The following is a 20,726-nucleotide window of genomic DNA, read 5'->3' as shown; positions in this document are numbered from 1 at the left end:
TTTGTAACGCAAATTTCTATACACACAATATATGTTTACATTATTGATATATACCAGCAATGCTTATACGTAAAAACTAATAATGCTCGTCTATATGGTACACGTACGCACACAAAACAAATTTCTAGACACGAATGCAGGTTTCTAGGATAAGATTTAACTTTTATATATATATATATATATATTGATCATAATAACACGTTAAGTCAAACCAGTCCTCTGATCTACAATTTAGGGAATTAAGCAATATATCCTAATCCTATAATTGCAAGTTACTATTTTGAATGATTAAATAGAATAACTCACCACTAACAGCTATAAGTAGGCCTGCTTCTTCCTCGTCCACTTCCTCCTCCTCGCAAGAGAGAGAGAGAGAGAGAGAGAGAGAGAGAGAGAGATGTTGGGAAAAGGTTTTCATGGCTGCTTCTCTCGCCTCAAGCGACCTTCTCATTCTACCCCTCCGTTAAGTCCAGATTCTTCCCATTATGATCCTTCCACCACCACCACCACCACCTCCTCCGTCTCTTCGACCTCCGTCGTCTTCAAGAACTTCAACTCCCTGTACGACCCCGCCGCCTCCGACTTCGAAACCCTGACGCCCACCCTCTCCTCCTCCGTCTCCCTCTCCGCCGCCACCGCCACCGCCACCGCCACCGCCACCGCCAATTCTTCTTTCTCCTCCTCCGTATCCGCCGCCGATGAGGTCGCCGCCGTAGAGGGATCGCCGTCTGGTCGCGATCTCTCCACTGCGATCGCCTCCCGCCGCTTCTTCCCGGCCTCGCCGGGGCGGTCGAACTCGATCGTGGACTCGGCCGCCGTCGGTGTTGGGGCGGGGGTCGCGGTGCCGACGTACTCCCCGGATCCGTACTGGGATTTTCGGCGATCGATGGAGGAGATGGTGGCGGCGCTAGGGCTGGACCCGAGGGCACACCTGGCCCACCTCCATGAGCTCCTCCTCTGCTACCTCGCGCTCAATCGCAAGCAGGCGCACAAGTACATCGTCGGTGCCTTCGCCGATCTCCTCCTCTGCCTCGCCTCGACTTCGACCTCGACCTCGACCTCGATCTCTGACGAAGAGGGCGGCGCTTAACATACGCTATAAGCCCACTTTAAGATTTGCTATCCCTACATCCCCCCATCATTTTAGATTTAAGAGGGTTATTAACTTGTGGCGTTTTGTAATCTGTACTAATTAGTGTTTGTTGGACGTAAATATGAACACGATGTTTAATGCACTTGTTAGATGGAAAATTGGGGTGATCGAAGCCGCTCATCTTATCAATATTTTGATAGACATTTAATTATCCATTAGTGGGATAATGGCATCATATTATATTTGATCTTTAGCCAATGATGGAAAATGGAGTTTGAAGGTTGTCAGAATTCGTTGAGAGAGATGGAGAGAGTGGACAGGTGGGGTTTCGAGTAGTTGGTCCAGTCTTATGTAGTGGTGATGAGAAGCTCATGTTTTGGTGGTGAGCACAGGGAAAGATGGGTGGAGTTGCATGTTGAAGCACTAAGGACAAAATGGTGGGCCGTAGAAGAAAGATGGATATCGATAGAATATAATTATCTTACAGTGAAAATAGAACGTCAATTTTCTGAATATATATGAGAGAGAGAGAGAGAGATGAATAAAAAAATCCTAATTCATTTGATAAAGCGATTCATTGATCATTGTAGATAGATTGCTCGAACTAAAGATGAACAGCGCTGAAGAAAAGTAGTAGATTAATATTGTACCGTTAACATTCAGTTTAACGTGAATCTGAGCAGTCTTGATGCAGGGTTCCTGCAATCTTTGATGATCTTCAATAACAAAATAATAACAACAACATAGCATACGAAATGGAGATCGTTTTCTTGACGAACAGTAAAGATAGAATTTAAATCAAAAAGTATAAATAGATGCGCACACGTGTATAGCAAAGACCTGGACTTAATGACAGGCAACTTGCTGTTTTACAAAAGGTCACTTTTTCCTGATGCTATATGCCTCTCTTTTCTTGATCCTCTAAAAGATGTTACAAATGAATCACTAATCACAATTGTTCCACCAACGAGAAGACATCTGATCAATCTTAAAATTCCCCTTCCGGTCCAATCTCAAACTGAAGAGTTAAAATGATTTAGGTAAGGTGAAGCCAATAACCTGATCATCATCCAAATTGTATGGAAGGGTGAGGGTGCATGTAAGCAACTGCAGTGTTAAAACCATTAGATAGGTCATCTGTCATAAACACGTTGACGCAGGTTTCATAAATTATAATTCCAAAAGAGAACCCTGATCTTAGTGTAACTTACTGGCATAGTGTGCAACATTAAACTGAAAGAAACAAGCACTGTTCTCCCCACACCAAAGATAAGACCAACATAGTACCACAAGTTCATCTTAATTGAGCAAAACAAATAAATGTACCTCTTGGGGGCACTAGTCAGACAGATCAAACTCCCTTCTACTTTTGACGGTAGCCCTTTTCTTCATATCAAAATCTAATTTCTCGAGGTCTGATGCAGTTGCTAGATTACCGTAAAAGATCCTCTTCTTCTCACCAGTCTTCTCATCCACCTTGAACAGCATTGGATTCCTCTCATCATCACTAGACTGAATAGCTTGTGCACATGCCCAACCTTTGCGTCCATGGTCCTCCTTTTCGAAGAATTCTGCAAGACGCTCAGCTTCCCTAAGTCCAGCTTGAGTGTTTGCAAACTTCACCAGTGTAACTCCCAAGTGTCCTTCCTTTCCATAGAGGGACTTTGACTTGCCACCAGGAAATCCTAGTTCTGAGACCAAACAGAAAAGAACGTTGATAGGACAAAAACAGAAAGTATTCTTGTGCCACAAGAGTACTCCATAATTTCCAGTCCAACAAAACAGTGCTCATTTTCACTGGTAGGCCACACAAGATCATAGTCCTCATCGAAACTGTCTTCTCAATTAAAAAAATACTAATTAAGTAATATTACTTCCGAAATACCCAGACAGACACTAAACAATGAATGGATCAGCAATTTCACAAGGGAATGTCTCTTGACCTACCATTCTTTTTTACCATAAGGAAAGAATATTCAGGACCTAACATAACAGGGCCACTGATTCTTTAACACATCATGTCATCATCCAGTACAAGTACAACAAAAACCTTCTGAATTTACCACTAGAGTAACCACTGGTAATTTCTCCATGGATGAAATTGAAGCAGTATGCTGCCACAGGTCTTTTTGGCCATGATGACATTCATCGGCACTTCAGATATAACAGGGTGACGATAATTTACTTCACATATCATATAATGCTAGTAAGACAAAACCTTCTCAATTTACTATTGACTAAATTTAACTACTGGTCATTTCCCATAGATGATAGGGTAGCCTCCTCCCAAGAGGTCAACACAACTCCAACCAGTATATTGGCAACCATGCCTTTTTGTCCAAGATGAAATTTATCTCCATGAAAGACAGGGCAGGCGTGAAATTATAGGCCCTTTGAAAACAATGCGTCCTCCGTAGAGGAGGTACCCCTATCTCAGAACGATTGTTGGACAAAACAGAAAGAAAAAAAACTGAAATACTAGAAAATAAACGAAAGAATATTCAGATCAGAGAAAGCATGGTACGTATAATATACAAAACTCAAAACACAGATGAGATTGCTGTTGTCTCTAGTGCAAAAGAGTAGCTAGGGGTCACGATAGAAAAATTGGATTAAGTCTGCGCCTATAAAACATGAAAGGCATAAGATCACCAGACAGTAGATACAGTTATTTCCAATAAAAGGCTTTCTCATATTTAAGACAAGCAAATCAACGAGATGGATGTAGGAAAATGGAGGATCATATACATTATAATGTTCTTGACATGCGCTAGACAATGTCAGGCAGAGATGGCTAGCAAGTGAAATGATCCACCTAAAAGGTATTGCAGTACTTCACATTATGAAGCATGGCATTTCATTTACATATCTATGTTATTACATAAGATATCCTCTTCTAAAACCAAATATTCTTCCTTGGTGGCGCCTTCCCTCAAACTCATAGTGCCAACAGCACCACCAAGAGTACTTTACCAACAACAAGAGGGCACCTTCAGAACTCAGACATATCATGGCATGGGATCAAAATCTAGGATGCTAATTCAAATCCAAGTTCGATTGACACATCAAGGAAACTATCATGACAGATGATGGCCTGCCGAGAAGAACATAGAAAATCCTAAGCATATGACATCAAGGAATCAACTTTTCCTAGAGGTCCAACTGTGTCACCTTATTCAAATAGAATCAAGTTTTTCTATATGTTTGCGTTGATTCATGTATTAGTGTCAGCAAAGAAAAGTCAATGATGAAGTTACTAGAGTCTAATGTACAGAAACAGTTACAACCAATAGCAGACCCAAGTTATGAATAACATAGGGATGAAGACAACAGAATAGGATCACCATCCCCCATTTGCAAGATTAAATAATGTTCTGGGCACATAATGAAGAATGACGGTAACTGTGCAGCAAGAAAATATAGATAAATATGATTCATATGTAAGAAAAACACTACTCTTTCTTACTCTAGCTAGTTAGGATATTGGTAGAGATGGTATTAGAACTGAATAGGATCAGGACAATGACAATAGACAAAAAAACATTGATGTTTGTTAATATGGCAGGTATCATAGAAAAATGAGAACCATCAATAACAAAGTCAGTTAACAGTGAAGAACTTCAAAACAATCCCAACCTTGCAGAATCAGCTATAATTCTAGAGTGATGTCCCTAATAATCACCAATTTGCAAAATTCATGCCAAATATTCATGTAGAATACCAAGGGCAAGCCCAAACTCCAGATCAACTTAATAACAAACAAGCCCAGTTTAACTTTGACATACTAGTCCAGCAGTTCATTTTGGGTGGTTCAATCCACCAATATAAACAAATAAAAAAAATAGTGCTGATGGGAACTGAACGTCAGTTGATAAAACAAATTGCTAGTAATTTTCTAGATCAAAAGTACTCAGATCTAGTTTGCCTCCTTCCATATTATTCAAAACAAACTGAAATTTAATAGGTTGTTACTTTAGTTGTGTTGACAAGAGAGCTTGATCCTATCAAATTGGGAGTTCTCAGACAAATGGATTCAGTTCAAGTCCATTTATTTCTACAACTTATAAATGATGAGTTTGGTGACTTTCCACATCCAAACTTCACCCAGCATAAACCAACTAATGGCCAATCCTATTCAATACCACAATGTCCAATGCAAGATGTACACATGTTAAATTCAAGGAAAGAGTATAAAGAATTGGTAACGCAGAACCAACCTTCTTAAACTACTTGAACACTATTGACCTTGAAATTGTTATAATAGCAAGCAAAGAATCGCAATGTCCATGGACAACAGACTGGAAGCTACACTTAGGAGGGTGAAATGAAGGAGCATTTCACAGATCACTTACACAGTTAAGACTGACAATCTTGAGAGATTCGCATTTCAGAAAAGGTACAAGGCATATAACAAGGTGAGGGGTACAAATTTACGTGATCAATTGACATGAACTCAGTTCTTTTGTGAGAGAGGTGAATCAAGTCATAAAAACTTGAAAGAAGCTAGTACAAAAATTATTTGTACCAGTAGATATCGAAGTGTATATTATATACAGACAAATATGAAAACCTAAAAGAACGTTAAATTACTGCAAATGAAGGTTGACAACAACTGCAAAATCAATTACAAAAATATCAGCAACTGATGGAGTGATGGGAGATTAAATGTTCGTGAAAGCTTAATGATGAACAAAGAGCATAGTAATGATGAGCAAAGAGCAGACACTTTGGAACCAAACAACAATAAACCTATGAGGAAGAAGATGTAAATGCGTTTATTCAAACTTTGTTCCTTTAGGCCTTGCTTGCTTTGAGTTTAGGAATTCCTCCTAAATTAGTTCAGAGACCCCTAAACTAGTTCATAAACTAAACATCTTTTTATCTTTTTCATATCTAATTAAGTTTAATCTTCAAAAAATGAAGACTAAGATAATTAAGCGAATTCAAGGCTTAGTCTCAAACCAAACAAGACTTTGTAAAATTTGAAAGCTGCACAAAGGGGTAATAAGCAAGAGTTGGAATAGCTGCAAGACAGACAGCACGCAATGGATTATTAAAGCCTACAATACAAAAAAGTAGCACTAATTTTAAATTCATTCGATAACTAAATGACCCCTACAGGCATATAAGTAGTGAGCCTCCAATTCTAAGAATACTTATATTAGCTGCTTCGCAGAAATTAATGAATTCAATCTATCATTTACCTTTTAGCTTAGTATCCATCTCTTTGTTACCGATACCCTCCATGCGGCCATCTTTTCTTCTTCCTGAATTTGTGTTGTGAATAACAATTGTCGGAGGCCATAAGATAAGATCTTCCCTATTAATTTGAGCATCATCGGCAGGTAACAATTGATAGGCCTTAGAGTTTTCAGGGGCCTTTGCATAGTTCCATCCCATAAGAACACACAAGGCCTTGTGTAACCCAAGATGATCAACATGCAGATCTGCATTTTGAGAGTTGTATGCGTGCATGATAAGTCCATGCACATCTGCAAAGTCCTTAGATGCCCTGCCATCATCCACATAAAGCACACGCAATAACAGAAGAATGAGAAACTTACTGGATATGAATAAATTAAAGCAGGACACTGAATATATATACACATATCTGCAAAAAAGTTCTAGATACAAAATGACAACCATTACAAGTTGTAACAGATATCAAATAATTCAGAAGACATATCAATGAGGATACAGGGCTCATTACTACTAATTATATATCCCTGTTTCAACTTTTGACACCATCCAATGCATGGAGATTGCACTAAAAACACTTAAGGTATTACCCTTCATGCCATACTGGTTTAGACTCATTAACTTATCCAAGGAATACCCCAAAACATATACAGCACTGCAAAAGAGCTCCAAGAAGCTAGCAACTTGAAATTGTAAGATATAACCCAATAAATATGTTTGGCTTCATCACAACCTCCAAAGCCAACTGAACACAAATAAGCAAGCAGTCTATTACTTTATTACATTTCGAGCAGTACACTTTTCCAAGCATTGGCAGTCAATGTAAAATCATAGACAAGTAGTTACAGCTCCATTCTCATTTCAACATTATGGAATTTCATTAGGGCATTGATAGTAAATCAAAGGGAAGGGGAAGAATAATATCAAAGGGAAATTTGTTCGCTAGCCATTATATAAGATATGCTTTATACTCTGAGGATCATAAAAATATATGTTTCAAGAACAAGAAGCTAAAATGAGCTCAGTATGGTGGACATCACCTAAACAATTGAAGTAAAAATGATTGTAACAGTGAAACGTGATAATAGCACAAATGGACTGCTAATTATCATTTGCAATTGTTTGGCTGCAACCAAAGCAGATTGTAAAGCAAGGATAGCCGTGCCGGTGGCGTACCGGCACATGGCATGAGGGGTGCCGTACAGCACCCCTTCTAATAGTTCCGCCGCTCGCCATCAATCTCGTTGCCGATTGCCGTGGCCGTCGGCGTCGGGTGCCCTAGCCCGAGGGAGAAGAGACCGAGAGAGAGTGAGAGAGAAACTAAGAGAGAGATCGAGAGAGAGAGATCGATTAAAACTTAAGTTGTGGATCTCGATCTCTTCTCCCTCGGGCTAGGGCACCCGACGGCGACGGCGGCGGCGATCAGAGAGCGGCAAGCGGCGACGGAGTATCTATTTTTTTTCTCTCCTCTTACGGCACGGCCGGCAAATGCCGCGGCACGTACCGTGCCGACCAGTAGTCGGCACGGTCTGTGCCTATGGCACGACTATCGTTGTTGTAAAGTACATCAAAAGTAATTCAAAATGGAAGCTGCTGGAAGGGGAAGAAATAGACCAATAAATAAGATAAATAAAAACATTATGAGGAACTTGGATCGAAGAAAGAAGCGACCCCGATAAACTAGGAGTGGAAGCTCAAGCAAAACTCGGTGTGGTGGCTGCAAATAATAGCCAAAGAAACCATAAATAATAAGGGCCCATATGTTCCCATTCGTAATCAGGCTCTACCATATAGCAAAGGGATGAAAGCAGGACCAAACTAACAATCCAGGGGCCCCAAGCAAGACCTCACTGCTAGCACCCTTAAGAAAACACAAAAGTCACAAACACGCATGCAAGCACACCGACATAGAAGTCCAAAATCAAATCAATGAACTTGCATTACAGATTTTTCAAACACAAACAAGCAGATAGCTGCATAGAACAATTAAAAACTGTCATGGGCTAAAAACATAATTGACTCAGCTATACTCAGTTTCATCTTCAAATAAATCGAACCTCAAAATGGGAATATTTCCCCAACAATCAAAAGGTAACACCAGACACCATATATAAACTGCTACACAAAGAACAGTGATGTGTAACCTTACTGAAGTGGACTTGCAGGAAGGATTACATTGCAAAGCAATCAGCAAATAAATGGCAAACATTACTGTATCAAACAGAGGTAAACAGACAAAACCTCAAACACTGTTACACATTAGCACAAAATCTGTTGCATTCTGGTGCTTTCACCAAAAGATCTTGCCATGCTGAACTTAGCTCACATGGATATTTACACATGTACAGTCGCTGTTCCAAAGGAAATAGTACAACCATCCAAAAGTAGATTTGACACATATGGAAAGATTATAAGATGAAAACACCCACTCATAGACCATATGTCCATTTAATATGAAAAGGTTTGTGTCGGCAATGGATGTGAGGCTTAATACAAGTCAGACATCAACGAAGAAATTTTAGCTAGCCTCAAATAGATGTTGGCCCTTCATTATTGTTTTTAATTATCATCATGCTGCCAATCTAGTATTCAGAAGAAACAGAACCTCATAAGTACACACACAAGCATCAAATTACATTATTTTCAGGTTATTGATTGCATATCAAACAGCACACATAAATTTATTCAGCATGACACAAACTCAGATGAGTCCAGAAAATCCTCTAGAACTTAAATCGATGTCGTAGCCCAGGCAAATCATAAGAGATTTGTCATGAAACCTGCAGCTCCAATTAGTAAGTAGTGTGACCAGACTTAAAGGTCAATTTACATTCATGCAACCAAGTAGCAACCCTTCAATATTTCTCTATATAGGAGTCAAAATAAAGGAGGAAGATTGTACTTTAAGATATAAAAAATATCTTTCTAAGGTACAAACAAGCCAACAGAGGCAAATAAACACATTCCACATGGAAAGAAACTACTATCTCAGAAATAAGACATACACTCCTGCATGAGTGATAAGTGCCCCCGGCTAGCTTAGAACATGAAAAATAAGCAACATACTGGATCAAGGAAGTACTCTTTCTGGTACAAAAAGGTACAACCATTTTGTGTTGATCTCACCTAAGAACAAAAAGGTACAACCATTTTGTGTTGATCTCACCTAAGAACAAAAAGGTACAACCATTTTGTGTCTTCTGCCAATCATACATGGTACACAAATTGTCCAACAACGAAAAGGACAAAAAGAAAAAAAGGAAATCTGCATAACATATTGGACACTCAGAGGTGGCACTGGACATGCTTTAAGAAACACAAGCAGAACATTCAAGTGAAGAAATCTCAACCAATTGTTAGTGCTTAATTCTAAGTCCATAGTTCAAAAGAATGTGAGAAAATGTGCATATGCATAAAGCATGTGCAGAATCATATCAGTTGTGCTCAATATGGAAAGAAACTAAAACCATGTCTCCAAGAAATGCCACTGCTTGGCTTATATACCATTTTAATCACCTGTAGTAAACTATGATGTCATGTGAGTAGCACATGATAAGAGGGAAAAAGTTTAAACTAGCCACAAAGAATACCCTGTGAAGAGGCAAGGTCACATCTACCAGAATATTTCATGCACAGTGTCCAAGAATTCCGTATTCTTATATAATATATATTGTATAGTAGTATACTACCATAATGGTGAAAAATTATCACAATCACACATTGAATTAGTATGCCTACAAAATATGACTACTGTAAAAGAACAATAGACAAATATCTAAAGTAAAAGAACAATAGACAAATATAAAAGCCTAAACTAGCCACAGAGAATACCCTGTGAAGTGACAAAATCACATCTACCAGAATATTTCATGCACACTGTCCAAGAATTCCGTGTTCTTATATAATATATATAGTACAGTAGTATATTACCATAAAGGTGAAAAGATTATCGCAATCACACATTGAAATAGTACGCCTACAAAATATGCCTACTGTAAAAGAACAATAGACGAATATCTACGAAACAATTCACAGGATAACTTTTACCCTAAGGGTTGCAAAAGAATAACTAGATATACAAAATACAAACAAACAACCAATTTTCTTTGGGGTGCAAGAAAAGATATAGAAACGCTTGTTGCTCCACATGGAGAAGTACATCAACTTTCTTTTGGGGTCAAATAACAATCCCTTGTCCCGCATGAAACCAGTAATTTCTAATGCTGTCAGCAACCTCATCATAAAAAATAGTGGCAACCGTTGCCCTCTATAGTTAGGTTTACCTATTTACTGATTTTTGTTGTGACTGAACAGCTCCACAAATTTCCCCAAGCACATGGCCAATCATCAATTGATCTACACACAGGATGTAAGACTAACAGAAAGCAAAAGGCTGAAGTATGTTCAACTACTTTATTGCATTTCTATAAAGGAGAACGCCACACACATCTAACTTCCATGAAAGCTTCAAATAAGGAACCTCAGATAAGATGAACAACTTCATCATAAAGCAAGTACTACAAGAGTAAGACATATCCACAGGCCAACAATATCAAACAAATAAAATCACATGCTCATGCAACCAAGGGAAAGAAGCATATTGTGCAAAAAGATGCACCAGGCACTGAGTTCAGTTGGTGGATGAAATAATCTCATACAGCCTGGTGGGACTATAGGAGTCACTCTAACTCTGCATAATCCTGCTTGCAAATAAGGATGGAAAGGAAGTTCCTCGCAGATGGCTTTAGATGAACATCCTATAGTATTCAATTGACTTTGCTTATAAATCAAAGCCAAAGAAAGATACATAATAATTGAAGATAGATTTTCAATAACCAGTACAAATATAAAATTGTGTAAGAAGAAAAGTTCACTTACTACGCTACAGCATGTCTCCTGCATAGGTGCGCGACCACAAGATATTTTTCTAATGTGCATATCCAACAGATCCAAGAAATTATGATCCTAAGTCTAACTCGGCAATTTCAGCCTCATCAAAATTCAAGCTATACAAGCTCTCCAATTTTAAGAATCGTTCTCATATATCTCATGCAATCTAAGGCTGACTTTAAAAATCTCCTTTTTCTAGAATTCCTCACTACCTCAGCAAAAAAGAAAAAAAAGGGTTCATAATTGAAGATAGATGGATATATGGTATGTTGAAGTACTTCCAAAATATGTACTCATTTTGCATGCCCAACTGTCATGTAACTGGGCACTGCACATAATACCACATATATAAAAATGGGAAAACAAAGTAATAAAATGGATAGGATGAGCACACAAAGGAAATTACTAGATGAAAATACTATAATATGACTGATTTAGCAAATGAAAAGATTAGAAAGATGTGGCCTGTTTCAGATCAATTCATAACATGATAACATCTCAAAAATAACAATCAAAGATGAGTAAATGACAAAAGGGTCATTTGGTTTTCTCTGTTTCAAGATACAAAATCTATGATGTTAAATAAGAAACCAATGTAAACAAAAGTCTTATGTCTTCCCTCTTTTCTTCCAATTGAAAATTGAGAGAATATATTTTAACATCCACTTAATTGAAGTGAATGTAAAGACGCTGCATGTGAGGCTATTTTAGTCCTTGGATAGGATATTTCATATAATCCATAAACTAAAAACTGATTTTTTATATTATACTTTATATGTGTAGATGCAGTTTTTCCAAATATATTAAGCCAAACAGCCCTAAAGATGTCTAGATAACCATAGAGCAACTGCAATAATATCCAAAATAAAAAACTTGTAAATATTCCTGCACAACTTGCCATGAATGTTATATCCAAACAAGTCAGATAACAGAATCTTGATTAAATAAAAAGAGAAGAAATAATCACATCATCACAGGCATAAGATAAAATTCCTGCATCACAACGTAAAGAGACATATAAGCAAAGGAGGCAGCCAAAGATGTCCAAATTTTGGTTAACAAAATAGAAGGATTGAGTTTCAGAAAGAGTAAAGAAGTAAAAATATATATATATATATATATATATCCGGTGTAACCAAACCTGCCGCAAACAATGCACTGCAAAGGCCCGTTCTTCCCGTTCTCCAAATAATTCTTCTTCTGGTTCGAGCTTTCATTGATTGTCTTTGACAACCTAAGAAACGCCCTCTTCAATGCCTGCCTATCCACATCCACCTGAACCGGAGGCAAATCATCATGTCGCCTCCTCCGTGAGGGAAAGTCCTCGTAATCTTCGCCCCCAAGCTTCGCCTGCTTCGATAACCTCACATCATCACGATCACCATGCCGGAATGGGCTTCCGCCAGGCCCCAAAGGGAACCTATTGGGATTAGCACTAGAATTCCCGTACTGCATCACATGCTGCCTGTGCCATGCGAACTCGTCCTCCTCCCCGTACTTCCTCTTCAGCGACGATGCACCGCCTTCCTGCGGGCCATCGAGTCCAAGCGACGCCCAGTAATCATGCTGCGGCGGAGGTCCACGGCCATAGGGCGGCGGCTCGCGGAAGTCCTCTGGGCTGAATCGGGCCCCTGGGGGTGGGAAGCGCTTATCAAACCCTAAGCCTAGGCCGGTCTCCGGGCCATGTCCGTAACCTGGGCGGCCAGCAGAGCCAAAGGCAGTGTCTAAGGGGTAGTCGGGTGGGAGGGCGAAGTAGGAGCGGACGCTTCCGTCGGCAAGAACGATAGTGCGGCGCTCGAGGTTGTGGAATCCATAAGGGGGAGGAGGAGGGATTGCAGCAGGGTCGGGGAGGAGAAAGGGGGGTCCAGCAGCAGCGGCGGCGGAGGGAGGAGGGCGGAGGGAGGCTGGGAGAGGCGGCGCCGCCGGAGAGGCGGCAGAGGGGTTGTCCTTGGGTTTCGAAGGCTTGGCGTCGGGTACGACTTGGTGGTGGTCAGAGGAGGGCTTGGAATCGGATTCCCACCGGGATTTGCGGTTGCCCGAGGCGGAGCCGCCGACTGAGGAGGAGGGGCCTTTGTGGGATGAAGGCTTCGCCGATGACTTGTAGTTCTTCATGGATGACCGATTAGGCGGGGATGAGAAGGAATTAGGGTTCCATCGAGGTGAGGGAAGAGATCTGGGAAAGAAGAGGAGTGACCTTTCCTTCTCGGTTTAGGAACTGTCGCGGCCGCTGGATGGCGTGCGTTATTCATATAGTCCGTAGTCGGTCCACGGAGCCACGTATATTCTCGATTTCTCTCTGCCAGGCCTGGCTGGGCCTTACCCACGAACCCAACTACGGGCGATATGAACGGGCCGGCCCATGAGAGAGAGGCGGAAGAGGACTAAAATAAAATAAAATAAATTAAATTAAATTAAATTATTTCACATCTCCATCACAGCGATGGTAAAGTCATCAGCACAGGTCAGCTACCAAACAAAAAAAATCTTATCTACACACCTGCGGTTGTGTTTCTCGGTCAAGCCACTATTATAGCTTATAGCGTAGCAATTGATCTCCTCCGTTGATATATAATTTATATTTAGTAAATTTTTTATCAAAGAGTATTATTATATGCGTATGATTTACCTTTGCTTCAACCCATTTCTTAAAAATATATTTGCTTAATTGTATCTGATCTATTTATTAGGAAGGATTAATCTCTTTATCTATGGCCTATAATATACTGACTCATAATCACTGAATATTAATATATATATATATATATATATATAATTCTTACTGAAATTTTTTAAAATATTAAAATTATTACTAAATTTTGTTTTTGTTTTTACTCTTTTAGAATTATCATTATAATTAATTTTTAATAAAATATTTCTAACAAATCATTATCAAATTAAAAAATAAATATATAAATAATTAAATACTCTTTTTGAATTTTATTATAAAATATTTATCAATAATTTTTCCTCATATAAAATAAAATATTTTTGTTGTACTATAATATTAGATAGCTTTTAAACTATTTTTAATAATTTATACAAATATAAAATAGTCTCTCTTTTTTTTTTAATCTCAGTTGTATTTTATTTATGGTTAATTAAATTCAGCTAATGTTGGATATATATATATATATTTATTTATTTATATATTTCTGGGTGGAACGCAACGCAGCACACAGATTTTGTAGGTTGTTGCGATTTTCGAGAAGCATCCAAAGCTCGATTTGCGTCATCCATTGAAAGTCTCGTCTTCCGACAATTTCAACGGAGATTACGCTGCTATTTGCAACAATAAGGCGTTTGTTTTAGGTAGAAAATCAATCTCATCTCCCATTCTGCTAGCCTTGGCATCTGAGAGATTTCGGTTCTCACAGGATTCTGGGTTCGTCCTTCGGTTAGTTCAGTGCCGTAAAAATATCACTTTTTGCCTTCTCGGATGATCTTTTTGAGAGATACATTCGATGTGCTTGTATTCAAGATTGTTGTTAAGTTTCATGTAAATCGTTAAGAACTTGCTTTCAAAACAGAAATTTCATTCCTTTTGGTGTATTTAAAAAATGAAATGCCTTAGATTCCTTTCAGATCTGTTGTTAATCAAGGATTGGGCGTGTGTTTTGGGCATGCAATCTTCTTACTTTTTTGGCACGCTATTGGATGATGTTAACAGAAATACGAGCGCTAGATTTTAAAAGCAATAAGGCTCAACCGTAGAATTAGTAATTGGTGGAGTGATTTTGCAATTTTCTATCTCTTATTTGTGATTTCTTTTGCAACAAAGAGGAAAACAGACTTCTTATTATCTTTTTCTTTGTGTTTTATTTATAAACTCTTACTTTCTCGCAGTAAACCTGCAAAATGGGTGAAGTCAGTCCCGCTATAGCAAATAATGTCACTGAAGTATGTTATCTACTCAAGTCTCTCTAGCTAAGTATCGGGAATCTTCTGTTTTGAATTAGGTTACCATTTGTAATTGTCTTGCTTTTGGAAAATTTCCAGTTGATAGGTAATACTCCACTGGTGTATCTCAACAATGTGGTGGATGGTTGTGTTGCTCGAATTGCTGCTAAGCTTGAGATGATGGAGCCCTGTTCCAGTGTTAAGGATAGGCAAGTTTTTTACTGTTATTTTTCATCTGTTATACTATGTGAGAAAGGAGGTTTTATGTCCTCTCTAATCGTTTCTTTTTATTTGGTGATTTGTGACTGGCAGGATTGGTTATAGTATGATCACTGATGCAGAGGAGAAAGGCCTTATTACTCCTGGAAAGGTCAGCAACTTCTTTGGTAGAGATTTCTAGAGCCAGCCTGAATGAGACCAAGACAAGCTCTGAAATAGAATTTTAATATAGAAAATTCTTGTTCTTGTTTGCCTATGATTATTGCTAAATGACCAAAGATACTCAAAAGAAGGAAGTAAGCACCCCAAGGATTTATCTTACTTAAATCTACTGGGACTTAGCTTTGGACCTGCATTATAACCTAGACCTACAATGTCAAACAACTTTAGAGAATAAATTATGGTTATGTGCAAGCATGTGCTGTCAAATATTAGTGTAATACTAACCTGATGTTCTCCATATTTCTTTGTGCCTGAAATGATTTTTAAAGAGCGTCCTTATTGAGCCTACCAGCGGTAACACTGGCATAGGACTGGCCTTTATGGCTGCTGCCAAGGGTTACAAGCTCACCCTCACGATGCCAGCTTCCATGAGCCTAGAGAGAAGGATCATCCTCAAGGCTTTTGGTGCTGAACTGGTCCTCACTGATCCAGTTTTGGGTATGAAAGGTGCTGTTCAAAAGGCTGAGGAACTGGCTGCGAAGACACCCAATTCATATATTCTTCAACAATTTGAGAATCCATCTAACCCTAAGGTATCCATCATTCCTTGCTGTATAAAAGTTTGACCTGCCATGTGGAACACTATTTGACCATATCTGTGTTTGGATAACAGGTTCACTATGAAACAACTGGACCAGAGATCTGGAAAGGAACAGCCGGCAAAGTGGATATCTTTGTCTCTGGCATTGGAACTGGGGGTACAATTACTGGAACAGGGAAATATCTCAAGGAACAAAATCCTGATATTAAGGTAATTTTTATCTTTAATAATCTATTCAGTGGTTCTATTTTGCAGCTTAGTGCATAAAACTTGCACATATCTGCACTGATCTACTTTATTTTGTTTGAAGCTGTACGGTGTGGAACCAGCAGAAAGTGCAATTCTATCTGGTGGAAAGCCTGGTAGGTCATCATAAGTACATTTTTTTCCTCTTTTCCTAGAATATACAAGGCAATAATATGTGGCTAAAAGTCTTCATATGATTCTTACCACATTATTTTGTCTGTCTAATGTACTTTTCCTTCTTAATAGCACTAGAAAGCTACTGTAAAGTTGACATTCTGAATATATGAATTACTACAAGTTTCTTTTCTGCATCTTATATACTTTCTTTTGACCTTGTTCAAAGCCTGGTCAGTGGTCAAGCATTGCTAGTTGCGCAATGACATGGTTCCATGTTTCCTCTTGACCACACCAAGTTGTTGTTGTATGCAAAGTTTATGCTGTTTATCATTTTATAGCATGCCCTCATCTTCCATGTATAGCTTAAAATATCAAAACCCATTGTCCATTTATTAGTAAGAGATAGTATAACCATCATTTTCTGTCCTGCATCAGTATGTGTTTGTTGAAATATTTCATCTGCATGATGTTTTTTGACTGTCTCAGGCCCACATAAGATCCAAGGGATTGGTGCTGGCTTTATTCCTGGTGTTTTGGATGTTAACCTCCTTGATGAAGTTATCCAAGTAAGAATTAAATAATGTTTCTGATCTTATGGATTGTGCAGTTGTGCTTCATTGTTGGTGGCACCAGTATTGGTCTCCTCCCTGAGTTAGCATAGTTGGTCTTGAATTATTTGATAAGAGTATAATTGGGAGGCTGTCTAGCTTTATTATCATGTCATGTAATAGCAACACGCCGGAAGTTTGAACTATTTATTGTCAACCACTAGAAAGGTCATCCTCAATGCATGCGTATAAGGATATTTGCAAAGTGTGATGAACTTATAAAATTTGGGAAGCCTATTAGGAAGGTTATTTGAAACAGTGACAATAGCTGGAGAGGGGAGCACTGGGTCAAGGAGGAGGTTCAGGATAAGTAATGGTACACTCACTATTATGTGCTATTTGTTAGGTGGTATGCTATACATATCAAAATAATAAAATAATATTAAAATTAACATTGAGTAATTTGGCCTTGCTACAAGCCAAGGGCTCCTGTGGCACCATACAGAAGAACAAATAGAGTGAGCATTGTTGCAGCTCGAAAAAGCCTAGGTTCACTTACGGAGGTGGAACTAGAAGAAAATGAGTACTGAATAAATAGATATCAATTTTGAACTATACAATATAGGGGGTGTAAACGAGCCGAACTTGAGCAAGCTGAGCCCAGCTTGGTTCGGCTCGATTACTGGATTTTCCCGGCTTGAGCTCGCTTCAGCCCTTCTCCAGCTTGATGGGAGGGTTTAGGGGCGGACATAGAAGAGTGTTCACCGATTGGCAACGGAGAGCTAAAGAAGCAAATGGGAAACTTTGAAAGAGAAGTAATAATGGAAGAGCATCAGTATTTTTTTTTCAATTTAATAACATAAAATGCAAGAAATTGTGGACTCCACATCTGGGTCCTTCCAATCTGCCACCATTGAGCCAGAGTGGTTATCCCACACCTTGATGGTTCCATCTAGAGAAAGGGGGTGAAGCGATCTCCATCGGAGCATGAAAGAGGAGAGGAAGGAAGTCTTCTTCTCTGCTCATGGCTGTATTAGACCGAGGAATAGTGACAGGAAACTTCACCTTGGTGGTGGGTCACATGCTGCTGGTGGGTTTTATCCATTTAAGTGGAAAGGTGACATGATTTTTTTGTCTTCATGTGGTGGTAGGTCACAGGCTGTCAAAAACAAATGGATTGCATTCATGTAATCCACTTTATATACTATCCCTTGTAAGGATTAGCAATATATATATATATATATATTGCTACGATGTCTAGCCTAATCGAGCGAGCTAGCTCCAGCTCGGCTTGGCTAGATAACACATTTGAGCCTAAAAAATCAGGTCGGCTCAGTTCATTTAGAGCTCGAGCCAAGCCCACAAACTTTTTTGACAGCCCTAATATAATAGGCCTGAGGACAATACCAAATGAAGGTAAGGTCAATATAAACTTGAAATTGGGGCCTAGCTGCTGGTGTTATAGGAAGGAGGCACTCTAGGATCTTATAATAGTAAGAAGCCAATGAAAGATGAGCCTTTGAGCTCGTAGAGTTCATTCAAGTTGGACTAAAACATTAACAGAACAACCTTTTAGTCTATATGAATTAAATAATATTGTAATGTTTTTGTTTCTTTTTTGTCTGTTCCACTTTAAAAAAAGTTTCTACTATGGCATGTTTTCATGCCTATTATCAACCCCTGTATGTGGTCAATTCTGTTCTGTTGTCTTGCATGACATGAATGAGAAGAAACATACTAATCTAAACTAAACCCAGTGCTTTATCTGTCCTATTACACTGGCCTAGTCTCCTGGTCTACCTCATTACCTTTTTTAGTTTCAAATTAAGGTGAATCAGCCGCCAAGTTTGGCACATAATCTGTCATGGCCACTTATGAGGGTTGATGAGTGATGATAAGCTCCCCTGTGACATGGAAACGCACACAACATAGTATTGTACAATGGGCTATATATGGCATGCTTTTAACTGTACAAGCAAAAACTGACAACCGATTTAACTCACGAAGGGTCTATGACAGCTTGGAAGACACATATAGGAAGATTATTTGTAGATTTGATGATGTGATAAAAGAAATACATCATCATTCTTGTATGTTTGATGATTGATATTAATGCTTAGAGTAATGTTGGTGTTTTGTATGAAGAGTTTCCTCCATTCTAGTCATCCCATGCACAGTCTAGTGCAGACCAAACATAAGTCCTGGACTGGAGAATGGCATTAGTTCTTCCATTGAATATATCATTCTGTTGAGTAGATACTAAGGATGATTAATTCCACATTATCCCAAGGTGGTAATTAAACACCATAAAGGTAAGATTGTGAAGCACCAAGGCACATTTGTAGTAGAGTCGGTATGAAATAAAGCTATCTATCATTGATGTTTAGACACCATAAAGGTAAGATTGTGAAGCACCAAAGCACATTTGTAGTAGAGTCGGTATGAAATAAAGCTATCTATCATTGATGTTTAATTCGAACATGAGACTCAAATTGATTAAGAAATCTATTTCATAAGCAACAATGTTGGTAGTTCAGAATAAAGTTCTTGTAGATATGAATTTCATTAGGAAGTTACGTACTCCTCAACGCTTAAAAGGACTTCATAGAAAACTTGTATTGAGCAGCCTTTGACCTTGTTCTTGTTGTTATATGCATTTTCCAGGTCTCCAGTGATGAATCTATTGAGATGGCTAAGCTTCTAGCCTTGAAAGAAGGGCTCCTGGTGAGTTGCAAAAGCAGCAAACATCAGTTTCTCAGTAGTTTTCACTTTTTTTCTAAAATTTAGATGTGCCTGTGCCATGGTGGGAGATCCTTTAATGGTGATGGTAAGTTGGTTCTCTATTTCAGGTTGGTATATCATCTGGGGCCGCCGCCGCTGCTGCCATAAAGATTGCACAAAGGCCAGAAAACAAGGGAAAGCTTATTGTTGTAAGTTCTCACTTTTTTCGATGCATATATACTTCTCTTGTATTCTGTCTTTCATTGGTCTTTCTCTGGATATTTGAGTCATGTAGTCAATTAATCAGAGTATAAACACAAATTGCTGCTAGGACTTTGTCTATGTTGATATACTTAATTGAAACTCTTTTACCTTGAGCTGTCTATTAATTACTTTTGTGATGCGTCTATTTATACTTTCTCATGTTAATATACTTTCCCTCATAATTGTTGACTGATTTTAATCTGCACTTTTGCTGGTGCTTTTTGGGTGGTAACTTACTGCATTCCTTTTCTTGCACTGGGTACAGGTGATTTTTCCGAGCTTTGGCGAACGCTATCTTTCGTCGGTGCTCTTCCACTCAATAAAGAAGGAGGCAGAGAATATGGTTTTCGAACCATAAATCTTGTTGAAGCTTGAAGCTCCACTATGGTAACTTTTAGATTTCATAAGAAATTCAGAATAAAATTATTTTAAGACGAGAGTTTGAGCCTCTGTAAACAAAGATCTGTGCAAATGGTTTCTTTCAGTTGGACCATATCCAAACTTCTTTTTCTTGTGCATCATTTATATTATGGGAAACTTTTGTTAGTATCAGATATTTCTCGCTTTTGAATGAGCAAGAGATATTATACTGCTTATAGTTTCTTCTTTACCTGTTCTCACAGGAATTTTGATTTATGGAAAGGCCAAGACTAGTGCAGCTATTATAAATTTTTTTATATACTGGTATAAGAGATTTTATACCAGTTATTTTAGTGTTTAGTTGTATATCAGTATAATATGCAATAAATAAAATTGAAATGATCATTTG

The 20,726-nt window shown here is 38.6% G+C and overlaps 3 protein-coding genes across 6 annotated transcripts; 2 read left to right on the top strand and 1 right to left on the bottom strand.

Annotated features, from left to right (window-relative positions):
• LOC140783262 (uncharacterized) lies at positions 1-1,235 on the top strand. Its single transcript, XM_073130083.1, has one exon. The coding sequence runs from the start codon at positions 398-400 to the stop codon at positions 1,088-1,090; it is 693 nt and encodes a 230-aa protein (XP_072986184.1). The 5' UTR covers positions 1-397; the 3' UTR covers positions 1,091-1,235.
• Positions 1,236-1,858: 623 nt separating this feature from the next.
• Positions 1,859-13,431, bottom strand: LOC140783222 (uncharacterized). Of its 2 annotated transcripts, XM_073130028.1 has the most exons (4): positions 12,324-13,431; positions 6,298-6,605; positions 2,420-2,784; positions 1,859-2,200 (listed from the first exon to the last, which is right to left on the bottom strand). In XM_073130028.1, the coding sequence occupies exons 1-3, from the start codon at positions 13,292-13,294 to the stop codon at positions 2,432-2,434; spliced, it is 1,632 nt and encodes a 543-aa protein (XP_072986129.1). In that variant the 5' UTR covers positions 13,295-13,431; the 3' UTR covers positions 1,859-2,200; positions 2,420-2,431. The 2 variants fall into 2 exon arrangements, with proteins under 2 accessions (XP_072986129.1, XP_072986121.1); XM_073130020.1 differs by having other exon boundaries at positions 1,859-2,784.
• An 832-nt stretch (positions 13,432-14,263) lies between these two features.
• LOC140783245 (cysteine synthase) lies at positions 14,264-20,509 on the top strand. 3 transcript variants are annotated; one of them, XM_073130054.1, is made up of 11 exons: positions 14,264-14,491; positions 15,026-15,079; positions 15,179-15,288; positions 15,392-15,449; positions 15,790-16,053; positions 16,134-16,271; positions 16,372-16,423; positions 16,911-16,990; positions 19,637-19,696; positions 19,822-19,902; positions 20,223-20,509. In XM_073130054.1, the coding sequence occupies exons 2-11, from the start codon at positions 15,038-15,040 to the stop codon at positions 20,313-20,315; spliced, it is 978 nt and encodes a 325-aa protein (XP_072986155.1). In that variant the 5' UTR covers positions 14,264-14,491; positions 15,026-15,037; the 3' UTR covers positions 20,316-20,509. The 3 variants fall into 3 exon arrangements, with proteins under 3 accessions (XP_072986155.1, XP_072986163.1, XP_072986172.1); XM_073130062.1 differs by having other exon boundaries at positions 14,331-14,576; XM_073130071.1 differs by having other exon boundaries at positions 14,336-14,564.
• Positions 20,510-20,726: the final 217 nt, after the last annotated feature.

The sequence above is a fragment of the Typha latifolia genome, chromosome 1 (assembly GCF_019914945.1).
Source record: "Typha latifolia isolate L0001 chromosome 1, TyphaL0001v2, whole genome shotgun sequence".
NCBI classification, from domain to species: Eukaryota; Viridiplantae; Streptophyta; class Magnoliopsida; order Poales; family Typhaceae; genus Typha; species Typha latifolia.
The sequence above is the reverse complement of the archived record's forward strand: the minus strand, read 5'-3'. Positions and strand labels throughout refer to the sequence as shown.

Excerpts from the sequence above, each read along its gene's own strand:
- LOC140783245 (XM_073130054.1), top strand. The coding sequence starts at position 15,038 with ATGGGTGAAGTCAGTCCCGCTATAGCAAATAATGTCACTGAA. Across the intron at positions 15,289-15,391 it reads TGTTCCAGTGTTAAGGATAG|GATTGGTTATAGTATGATCA; the intron begins GCAAGTTTTTTA and ends TGTGACTGGCAG. Across the intron at positions 16,991-19,636 it reads TCCTTGATGAAGTTATCCAA|GTCTCCAGTGATGAATCTAT; the intron begins GTAAGAATTAAA and ends TGCATTTTCCAG.
- LOC140783262 (XM_073130083.1), top strand. The coding sequence starts at position 398 with ATGTTGGGAAAAGGTTTTCATGGCTGCTTCTCTCGCCTCAAGCGACCT.
- LOC140783222 (XM_073130020.1), bottom strand. The coding sequence starts at position 13,294 with ATGAAGAACTACAAGTCATCGGCGAAGCCTTCATCCCACAAAGGCCCC. Across the intron at positions 6,606-12,323 it reads CAGTGCATTGTTTGCGGCAG|GGCATCTAAGGACTTTGCAG; the intron begins GTTTGGTTACAC and ends GGATGATGGCAG. Across the intron at positions 2,785-6,297 it reads GATGGATACTAAGCTAAAAG|AACTAGGATTTCCTGGTGGC; the intron begins GTAAATGATAGA and ends GTTTGGTCTCAG.